The sequence below is a fragment of the Gobio gobio genome, assembly GCF_949357685.1.
Source record: "Gobio gobio genome assembly, chromosome: 5".
Classification (NCBI taxonomy): domain Eukaryota; kingdom Metazoa; phylum Chordata; class Actinopteri; order Cypriniformes; family Gobionidae; genus Gobio; species Gobio gobio.
The window spans coordinates 11,715,417-11,727,440 of record NC_137101.1 but is presented as its reverse complement, the minus strand read 5'-3'; the positions used below and the strand labels follow the sequence as shown (position 1 = coordinate 11,727,440).

At 40.0% G+C, this 12,024-nt stretch overlaps 1 protein-coding gene across 8 annotated transcripts in view; it reads right to left on the bottom strand.

Annotated features, from left to right (window-relative positions):
• sbf1 (SET binding factor 1) overlaps nucleotides 1-9,845 on the bottom strand; it is a 71,318-nt gene extending 61,473 nt beyond the window's left edge. For 3 of the 8 annotated variants that reach the window (XM_079816428.1, XM_079816429.1, XM_079816430.1), the window contains exon 1: nucleotides 9,628-9,829. In XM_079816428.1, coding sequence (XP_079672554.1) covers nucleotides 9,628-9,682 — 55 coding nt within the window. In that variant the 5' untranslated portion in view covers nucleotides 9,683-9,829. Of the gene's footprint in view, nucleotides 1-9,627 lie in introns of all 8 variants that reach the window. The other 5 variants (XM_079816423.1, XM_079816424.1, XM_079816425.1 and 2 more) reach the window with 3 other exon arrangements.
• Nucleotides 9,846-12,024: the final 2,179 nt, after the last annotated feature.

Here is a 12,024-nt window from a genome sequence, read left to right as displayed (position 1 = left end):
TAAAGAAATAACATTCAAATTATTTTAAATACCATCAAATGCTAATAAATATTGATCATTTCTATTAGCCAAGCCCTAACAAGGATATGCACACGTTTAAAACAAATAATCTCTTCATGACACTAGATAAATACAGATACTCCTTCTCTCACACACACTTTATTATATTTAAATAACCTCCAGCTAATATCTACTGAGAGATAATCCGGTACGTTTTTTAGGTACCTTGTAACCTAGTTGTATCAATAAATAAACATTGCAAAGGACTAAAGCTCAGTGTGACTGATATCCTACGTGAAATGCGAAAAGCAAACTAAAGCAACGCACTAGGACCCCTTTTGCTTACATAATGCTAACGTCATTGGATAAGCATTCCACCTCAGCAGAAATTCCAAGCCTTCGGACAAGGTTTGGAAATCATATGGAAAGTAGTAGTGAAATTAGCTTAGGGTTAGTCAATTTTCCTCCGGCAAGGCCATGAAAGAGGCAGCCAGAAAACATGAGGCTGTGACCAGTGTTTAGATTGAGGAAAGAGATTATTAGCACTAGGAATTCAGGGAATACAAGTAGACAAATCAGCAACAATTATAGCATATAAGAGTAGAAGTTTGACGTCTCACTATCCTCCCACAAGGCAACAACAGAGCAAAAACATTGTGTGAGAAAGCATCTATGGCATGCTGTCAATTAGGACAGGAAACCGTTTGAACTTGCCAGTCAGTTTGTGAAAAGTCAAAATTGCACTTAGCATAAAAGTCTATGTAACAAGGTATTGCATAATACCCACAAAACATTAAACCTGCTAAGTTGAAGAGTGGCAACGCAAACTTATATTGCATTTTTCAACTCGTCTTCATTTCTGCTTTGAAACGTCTCGCGCCAGACTTCCAATGTAAGTGCATTACTTTAAACATGGCATTTTCAATTGACAGCAGGACAGATGATATCGATAAAAACATTCAAGATTAAACAAAGTCTTTTTTGAGATTGAAATTGGAGTCGCAAGGTTATTTTGTCATTGCCTTATATGTGAGGCTTAAAGCTTCTCATGCTTTTAACCCAACACTCAAGAGTCCTGCCTGTCTTGCAGTATAAATGATTAATGTCTATGTTAGATGACTCAGAAATGTGTAATAATGGCAAAGCAATAACAACTGACTCAAAAATAGAAAACAAAATTAACACTAGCCAATCACCGAATGAAAGGTTTGAAGAATCTGACGTTGGCAAGCAAATAAAACAGTGGACTATAGAAACTGTCACATAATGGTTTAAATCGAATTTCAAAAATTATACTCTAATGTAGCATTCACACCGGACACGAATGACGCGAATAATTTGCACTCTTTGCGCAAAGTTGGACGCTTGAACATTTTGAGTTTACTCGCTTCATTCGCTCGTGAAGTTCACTTCATTCGCACCTGATATTCAATTCACAACAGACGCAAATTCACATCATGGTAGGGGCTTCTGCCAGTCGGCTCGTCTCGTTGAGAAATGGCTGACTTGGGCTGTGTTTAAACGTTTTATTTTTTTAAAATCTACTGTTAATGTGTGACAAAACATAGTTTTAAGACTTTTTCAGGCGATTATGTAGCTGTTTAAAGCTCAAATCTGTGGTTTATTTATAAAAAGACTGCCTATTTGAACATTTTATCTGGCGTTTGTGAGCTCCAGTGGATCAGCGGCGTTCCGCGCTCGTTAACCCCGGCGAGGGCAGCCTTTCCTCGGCTAGTCCTTCTGACGTCTGCCGCTGGCTCTGATGTCTGTGGTGTGTCTCAAGCTATAATTCGTCTTGTGTATATGTAACGGGCGATCTTTGTTCTCATGGATCTATACTTTGTTCCCTGGCAAATCGTTTAGGCTGAGGGCAAAGTGAAGTTTCATTACTTTTTTATTTTTAGGCTATTTAACTTTACGTTATCGTTGTAGCCGACTAGCACTGACTTTGAATGTTTGACTGAATTTTTTGCTTTATTTCATGTATAGCTTATTATACCTTTTACTTATATTTTTGTATTATTGATCATACATAAACGTGCGTTTAACAAAAAGAGACTGGGTTGTGTTTCATTTAATTTAATGTTATCACAGTGATAATCATATTGTCTGAACCAGATATTAATATACAGATTTCTCCTCATTTTTGTCACTACTAGAGCAAGCTCCTGATTGGTTAACGCAGCGCGAATATCCGCCAAAGTTCAGATTTTTCAACTCGGGCGATTCGCGCAAATCACGCGTCAAACGGTCAATTCGCGCCGCGTCATTCGCGCAAATCGCACCGCAGAATGTCTATTCGCATCTTTGCATTTCTTCAATAATTAATATTATTAGGTGAATGAATGAATGAATGAATGAATGAATGAATGAATGAATGAATGAATGAATGAATGAATGAATGAATGAATGAATGAATGAATGAATGAATGAATGAATGAATGAATGAATGAATGAATGAATGAATGAATGAATGCACCAAAACGACCTCTGGAGAAGGGAAATCCCCCAAAAGAGACCCTGAAAATCACAGAAAGAGCTAACCACAGAGCATTAAGCCACACTTACACCAAGCCAACCAATCAGATCTGTTTTTTCTTTAAACGGGTACCTTTTCTTTTCACCTATGGACCAATCGGCTTCACTGCACTCTCTACCAATGAGTGGGCTGCAACTGAAATCAAGATTAAGACAGAAAGAGTGGGACGCCAGACTATAATTCACTCCTCCGAGTCTGAATCCCAACAGCCACAATGCTAAAGACCCCTAAATATAATCCAGTGGGTCAGCAATGAAAAAAAAGAGGATTTAGAAGAATTACTTCCCGCAACCCCATAGGCATGTGAAGAATAAGATCTTCAGTCTCCACCCGAGGGGTTTGGGAGGAGGAGAGGGCCGCATTCCCAAAATACCAGGGAAGACCATGAAAGGTTTGCGGCCACGGAGAGCTCACTCCCCCTTCCCGCCCTGACCTCCGCGTCCCTCCAGTAGAGACTGCTCATTGACCCACAAGACCTCTGGATATGAAGCATACACACAGCTATTAACTAGTCACTGCTGACGCGTCCCATTACCAGATCTAATTATTTTTTGTGTGTGAGTATGCATGTAAAGAAAAACCCAGAACTGAACAGTAAGGACTTTTCAGATTTTTCTTTTTTTTTTTTATAAATATACATTTCCGTTCAAATAATTGTATTCTATTTGAATATATTTTAAAATGCTATTTATTTCGGTGATGGCAACTCTGAATTTTCAGTATCATTACTCCAGTCTTCAGTGTCACATGATCCTTCAGAAATCATTCTAATAGGCTGCTTTGCTGCTCAAGAAACATTTCTTATTATATTGGAAACCGTTGTGCTTCTTAACATTTTTGTAGAAACTGATTCATCTTTTGTAGGATACTTTGATGAATAGAAAGTTCAACAGAAAAGGATTTATTTGAAATAGTAAAGACATGTTACAAAAAGATTCTGACACTTTAGATCAAGTTAATGCTGCAAAACAATCATTAAAAAAAACATACTTTCAACCCATTCTAAAGCATGCTTCCATTACGATCACACGTGACTCTCACAATTTGGACACGTTCTACGTTTACGTTCAATGCGTCACACCAAACCAAATGTTTGGGTTTGCAAGGCATAAAAAGCACATGTACAAGATCAGCGAATATAAGATGACGATGCAGTTCTGGCCCAAAGAGGCACGTGACATTTCCATCGCACAGGCCCTTGGAGAGAAGCCCAACACTGCATCATGTGAGTTCACCACATTCATAATGAAACTTAACGCCTAGGAGTTTCAAATGTATTTATTTGATATTGTCTACACAGTGCGTTAAATATACATACAATCAGATGCCTGCAGTGCAAATCCTTTTAAAGACAAAAAGAGATGTGAGTGTATGTGTGTGTGTGTGTGTGTGTGTGTGTGTGTGTGTGTGTGTGTGTGTGTGTGTGTGTGTGTGTGTGTGTGTGTGTGTGTGTGTGTGTGTGTGTGTGTGTGTGTGTGTGTGTGTGTGTGTGTGTGTGTGTGTGTGTGTGTGTGTGTGTGTGTGTGTGTGTGTGTGTGTCTCAGAATGAGGGCAATCTCTCCATTGCCCTCTAGCCCCTTGGCTGCCACATGAATGAGAAGTATTCATCCACCAGCTGGCCGTCAGAGCTTTGCGGCCATACGCTGCAGGCATGGGGACCGGGCTTCTGTAGCCACGGCCCTAGCGACCCTTTCCTCGGCACAGAGCCGTTTATAGTCAAGCCAAATGACCAGAATTGGGGAGCCATGGTAACACAGAGCGGCCGGCGTATCACGCCATGGCCCCCTTCTGCCTTATTCTTCCTCATGAATAAGAATCTGTACTCCACTGGTGAATATTTCTAGACGTCCGGCTGAGTCAGTGAGTTTATCCAAGGCAGACAGAGAGCAGATCTGTTGAAGGTGGGCCACTGTTCGGTAAACCACCCCTTTTGACCAACTTTTTTTTTAGTTTCACACTTTGGCATGTTACTATTTATACATGTTACTATTAAACAAATTAGCTTAAACAAATGAACTTATATGATTATTTAGAACTTTCTTTTTCTTCTGAGTTCTCAAAAGTGACACATTTTAAGTAATTATTGTTTTGAGTTTTATTAACTTATTTCTTTTAATTTAGACAAACTTAAACTTAACTGGGCTGGGATTTCGATTTCTCAGCATGACACTCAAAAGGGACCGCAATGAAGTGTTATATTATGTTTTTGTGCAAGATTAACGATAAGAGAGAGATTTAGTAGTGGTTAATGTTTTGTTATGCTAGTTTAGAAGAGTGTCTGTTGTGTTGGGTTTTTGGGGGGTTACCATCATAGTGACGATATATGTATACATGTATAATATTGCCATCCTCATTCAGCAAGTGCTATGCTATGCTAATGCTACCAAAGCATTGTGTAACAATTGACCGTTCGCAAAGACCCGCCCCCTTTAGTTACTGTTGCTATGTCCGACAAGCCATGGCAATCTCACACCACACACGTTCTCACGTAGAGAAAATACAAAGAGGACACTGACAACACGCCGACAGACAGGACAGAGCAAGTTACTTTTGATATGAAACAGTCTCAACTTTGAAATTGTCATTTTTTTAAAGAAATGTAAACAATAAATAGCGTTTTGTGTCTCTTTAATGTGTCATGATCGCTGTAGCGCCTCAGTTAAAGCTGCTTGTGAACCAATAATCTCTTCCTTTTAGTTCATTGAGAAGCATGAAATAAACATGAACACTAAAAAAAATGTTGTTTCAACCGCGGAAAGACGTCAGTACACACCGTTTTTCCAAGTTCAAGTCCACCGACGTAAATCTACTAACTCTCCTGACTTCTTTCTCTGACAAAATGGCAGATTCGGCGATGTGATTGGTCAGATCGCCTGTCAATCAATCCTGCGGCAAAGGGTGAATTAGCAAGGTGGCATTTATAGAATTAGCTAGTTAAAGCTAGTTTTTTACACATTATATTTTTAAGTTAAATGAATGAATTAGCTTACTCAAATATTTCAAGTTCAGAGCAATTAAAATGTATGGTTACAAAATAAAAATCTTCAAGTTCTGCTTATTTAAACTTAAAATCTGAAAACTCTCTGATTGCCTCAATTTTTTTGAGTTTTGCCAACTTATTCGGGTTTACAGTGCAAGAAAACCAATGTAGGGCGGGACTTAATTATATCAATGAGGAAATGATTGGATGGTTGTGGTTTGCTATTAGTCAATCTCATGAGAGCGACAGGTTTCCCCGCCATTTCGCCAGTAAACATGTCATCAGAGAAGAGAAGAGATGTTGCTGCGAGGGGAAGTTATTTTAATAAAAAATTACGAGGGCACACGATTAAAAAAAAATAATGATGTGCATGGATAAATCATCTGTAATAAATGCTTTAGTATTACATAAAAAGTAAGTTCTATGTGTTATAATCGCTAAAAAGTATCATACTACACTGGGTTGTACTTTAATTCATTAAACAGAACTGGATCATCCACCACTTCATTTGATTATAGACATTTTTTAAACTTGGGTCACCTAGCAACCACATACAAATCGATTAAAAACCACTCGGAACACCTTAGCAACTGCATAGTAGTGCCCTAGCAACCAATCACAACACCCAAGCATTGTGGCAGCGAAATGTGCATCTTTAACTAAATATTGTCATATGAACAATCAGTCAGTAACTACACTGATTTAAGTCTCTCAGATAATTATAAGCTGTATGTGCTTGGTTCGCTTAACTGAATCGAGTCATTCGTCCTGGAATTGTAATGAACTAGTTGTGATTCAAGTGCTTTGATTCAAGAACCAGATTACAGGACATCCACTCAAAACACCCTTGCTTTGAGGCAGCAAGTTTTTTTTACAAAACTAGATTTTTACATTTTACATAGAATTCTTTTAGATGACTGGTTATAAGTTAATAACGTAACTCTGCAGACAAGCATTTGCACGCAGGGGTTAAACAAGAAAACAGACTGGCAGAGACAACTCACACAATGAGTGTGCAACAGAACAAACGCTCTCCTCTTTTGTTTAGGGCCTCTCTGTTTTCAGCCGGGCTCCTCCCAAGAAAAAGCGAAAAGAGAGAGCAAGAGAAAGAGGGCCGCGGGAGGAGGGGGGGGGGTGAGGGGGGCTGTACGCCGAACCCCAAAAGACATTTCCATGGATGTCCACTTTTAGTGAAGCCCACCCTAAACTCTAGACCTCCATTTTCTCACTCTGCAGACCGAGGATTCTCACACAATCTGGATTCTCACTCAATCATGTCTTCTCCCTAGAGCCTCAACTCCCATTTCCTGTTTTTTAAACAGAAAGCCCCTCGTCCAGAGAATCCTATTCACCGCCGTCCTCCTCGCAGGGCCTGGAAATCGAGCGGACAAGTGGCGTTGCACAGTTTCACAACAGACGCTGGGCGACTCCACCCTGACAGCTCAGTGCCCTCCAATGATGCAGTCATGCTGGCTCAAGAATGGCGATTTAGTGATGGAAGGAACTTGACACCGGGATATATGACTGATGGAGACTAAGGCAAAGGGCCCGAGACGGGGACATGGCCCCTGGGTCAGTTGGACGTGTTCTGCACTGGTAAACAAAACACTGAGCGAGGTTATCTCATTTAAAAGCGTCAGCCCTCTGGGTGTTAAGTAGGCACCACTTCAACAGCACTTCATAAAAATCCCTTGAAACATGTCCAGGTTCACATTTCACTACATAGTACAAAGAGACATGTGTCAGACAGGTAGACATAAATATAACAGGACTTATCCCATAAATCGATAGTTCACCCAAAATTCACTCCAAACCTGCTGAGCAAACATAAAATGATGGGGTCTTTCCAAACCTGTATGACTTTCTTTTTTCTGAGGAACCCAAAGAGACGATATCTTGAATGGGTTCAATGGGGTCCAATGTGGGGTTGGTTTGGACCCCATTGACTTTAATTGCATGGACCAAAAAAAACCTTCTTTGGGTTCTGCAGAAGAACAGTCATACATGTTGAGAGTGATTTAGGGGTGAAAAATCCCTTTAAGCTTACTCATTGCCACTTTTTATATGGGTACAGCAAACAAAAGACAGGAAATTATGAGAAAAAGAAGAAACAAAATGGATCATGAGATTTGCAGGCGAGATTCAAACTCAAATTTCCCTCATGAGCACCAAGGCTCAACATGGCAGAGCATGTCTGCTAACTGCTCGGCATTGTTTTACATATAAAAATAAAAAAAAACGTAACTTGTGAGACAGAATGTCAAGGGACGGGAAATGTAGCAACACTTACACTCGCCGAGTTCTCACATATCTCACAGCATAGCATTATAACGTCATGCAAGTTTGCCAAAGAGCTCAATCAGGACCATTCAAGACTGATTTAGTTTGCCATGTTGCATTGCATGCTACAACATGAACAGTTTGTGTTGTACTTAATGTTATTTTTAGCATTTCATGTTGTTATTCTTGGATATCAATGGACATAAAAAGAGCAAATCCCTAACTTCATGAGAGCTCAGTTTATCTCCTCCTCACACCTTCACTGTAACGTGAAGGTCTGCCTACCAGATGCTGAAACGCAGCAGAAGGCTAGAAACAGGAAAGGAAGACATTCTGCAGAGCGTGCAGCCTTTCAACATCCTGCCAGACTACGTGTACGGCCACATACGAATAGCTGCATCTCACGGGTAACCAAAACCAAAGACCTATCTGCGCCGAACAACTCTTGAAGCGGACCACTGCACACAAGCACGCAATTTAACATGCATATTCGTCTCACGAGTCCCAGATATTGTCGTTAAAAAGGGGACTCAACGTGTTTTTTGTGTGTGTGTGCACCTCATAAATAAGGAATAAGACACGCACAGAGGCAGCTCTCTAAATAAAGGTTGGTTTGAAGCGAGTTTCCAGCAACTTGCTTTCTTCGGGTGAGGGTTGGTAAATTATGCATGCTCACCGGGACCATTATATGGCACGAATCTAGGCCACTAACCAAAACACTCAACCTCCCGATAACAAAACACACTAAAGACAGAGGGTTTTACAGATACTCGAAGCTCTCTACATTCACTCAAATTAAAATAAGTATACTTTAAAAGTAGAGCTTTCTTTTTTCTGTGGAACCCAAAAATTATATTTTGTGGTTTCAAGAGCTGTGGAACACAAAAGGAGAAATTTAGCTAAACGTCCTGGTAATGGATTGTGACTGAAGATGTCATGTCAAAGGATGCAAAATATATATATGTGGGTCTTTTTCTCGCTCAAAGGTATAACTTATTGCAATATGGCCCACATTTAAGATGCTTTTATAGTGAGTTTACTTGCTATTGGATGCTTGACATGTTAAATGCCATCACATAGTTCAACCATGACACTCTTTTAAAAGTCTCCTTTTGCATCAAGACAGAATTTCAACTTATGAGGAACTACTATTCCTTTAATAATGCAGAATCATGCAGGCTGAAACAGTGCTACAAAAACTAAGGCTGTTTCAAAACCTCGTTTGTTGCCAACTAAGACAGCATTTTGTGCATCACAGGTGCCCAAGCATGCCGTCCAGATAGGCAACCTATTAGGTTTAGGCACTACCAAAAGCGTCAGTGCCATGCTGCGTGTTATTGATGTTTGTTGACATGTCTTAAGGACGAACTGGTGCAGTTTTTTCCATTTATATTCAACTCTACAGGCATATACTGGACAATATAACAGGCTGTTACATGACAAACACAAGTGGCAAAGGTTACGCCGGTAAATCCCTGTTAGAGCAGTCACACCCTGGCAAAACAACAAAATAGCACCTGCTGCCAAACTTCTACGTTAATCATGAATCGTGTAAAAGTGCATATAGACAGTCCAGTCTTCGTGCAACTTCGGTCGGGCTCGGCTTTTGAGTTCGGGAGTAAAGATCCAGAGGCCTGGGACATCCGCGGCTGATAGTAACTCGCCCGTCCCAGGCCGGAATCAGCTGTGTCGGGGCTGCGTCCCTCTCCCTCCGCCTTCTGCTGTGTTTACCGTGAATAAACCGCGACTAATACACTCCAATCTAACAGATCAGGAGGAGGAGGGGGGAGAGGAGGAGGAAGAATCGCTTGCTGTGTCTCTCTCTTACCTCTCTTATCGAAATCGTAGCCGACTACCACGAAGTAATCGGCGAGCCTGGCCATCTTTTCGAGATCACGGCGACAGGCCTAGGGGGTGACTGTAGTCTTTCCGCAGGTAGACGATATTCCGATCACATTGTGAAGGCAGCGGCGACAGCAGCATCCCTCCAGCAGCAGCCCGCCGCCATACTGTCGCTGTGACTGTGCCGTGCCCTGACAGCGCTCTGCGCATGCGCCGTGAGCTCAGCGGCGGCAGGGAGGGGCGCACGGTCAGGGAATGTTGTTGCGTAGTCATTCATTAAAGCGCGTGTACAAGATAAAGTGTAAACTATGGTATTGGTTGTTCATGTTTGTTTGTTTTTCTATTGATGTTATTCTTAATTACTGTGTTCTAATTATGTTGTACCGTAGTGTAAACAATGTTAAAATAAAGCATTAAAAAACACACAAAAAAGATACACTGTAACATTACACTTTATGGAGAAATTCTTTATATTGTAATGTCCCCACTATGCTTCACCAAATTCTGTGAACCTTTTTCCTAGGGACACATTTTTTGCTTGTTTTATTTATTTATGTAATATCTGTCCTTAGAAGCATTCTTGTTGTAGGTTGAAACCAGTTATTTAAATCATTTGGTTAAATGTAAAATATACAAAAAAGATACACTGTAAAAATAATTATATAAAAATTCTCTCATTAAAAAAGTATTTATTTGTTAACTTTAAGTTACCTTAACAAATAAGATAAAGTTATTTTAAAAGGCTCTGCATAGAAAAATGCATACTTGTGCAGTAAAATTTGTTAAGATTTAAATAAAATCACCTTATAGACTAATTCTTGGAGAAAGGAGCATTCGCAGAATATTGCCGTAATATTAAAATTAAAATGAAATATTATAATATTAAAAAACAAATATCATGATACAGTAACATCTTCAAACTGCTTCTATATGGATAACTGTAATAAAGAGAGATAGAAGATGATGTTTGAGATTGAATGCATACAAATGCATACTTTTTTTTCTTAGGTAGCTGTATGTGACCCTATTTAGGGAGGTTTCAGTCCCCTGCCTTTAATCCTAGCTCCCCTAAAATCAGCTCAGCTATCATTGCTTAGGTAACTCGCACTGATTGCGTGAACACATGGCTCACTTGGTGCATTTTGCTATAAAGATTCAATGTTTGAACAGTTGTTGCATAAATGTTACAGTTACGAGTCTCATCACAGAGGAAAAAGCTGAAAAGGCCTACCGGATAACCCGCCTATCCCACAATCTGAGGCCTGTGTCCTTGCCTGTCAGCATCCACACGCCTCCAAAAGAATTCCAACACTTCCTGTGTAAAGTCCTTTGACCCAGAGTACTTATCACAGTAGAATTAAAAACATTCACAGGGATGTTATACTGTCAGCCTGCCATCGACTCTCTATTTATCTGAATGTGCACAGGAATAAGAATAACAAGCGCTTTCCAATTGACAGTAATATTCTCTCAGAAAATGCCCCTGGGAATTGGCTGCATTTATATATATATGAATCACATGACACTTTAGCCCTCCATTGTGACGGCCCAAAAGAGCAAATTAATTAAAAAAGAAAAAGTAGAAAGTCTGAAAAAAGGAGAAATATAGACGAGTGGAGTCAGTAAAGATCCCCCATCCCTCCTGTTAAACAATGGACTCAGGGATCAAGTTTCCCACAATGCCTTGAGAAAAGCAACATTAACAGTCATGAAGTCTTTCGTGCAGCTGGGCCACCTCCATCTCCAGTTCCCAAATGGAGCCGATCACACTATCGAGCCAAAAGGGCAACCATGCACTGCACTGCACCTGCGTATCAAGAACAGTGCATTGTGGGTTATTATTTACCCAACCAGAGAAGCATGAAAGGATATTTAGCTTGATATTGCAGAATAATTCTACCTGAACACAAAAAAATGCCCATGTATGTCTTTCTCCACTACATATGAAACAGAAAAGTGACAAGAGAGAAGTTCACAGGAAGAGTCGTGGGTTGTGCTTTGGTCCTTTGGTCTGCGCCATGTGACAGGAAGGGCAAATGTGTAGACACATGTTTCTAAAGGCAGTGCTCTGTGAGTAAAGGTGTCTGCCTCCATCGCATGATACATAGTCTATTGGGAGAATATAATGCAGAGCTGTTTTGTGCCGGATTTGAAAGTCACATGACATCCTGTCAACAAACCAATAGACAGGAAGAGGTCTCTTGGCTGAGTGAAAATCATAGATCATATCAGAGCATCCTAATCTGGAAAAACCGGCAAATATTGATGAACGTGTTTTGGATGCTAATGCTTGAAAAGATAAAAATTATTATTATTATCTTAAAAGATTGTTATGTTTTTCAGTGCTCAGTGTTTCAAAGCATATAATATAGTGACATAAAAA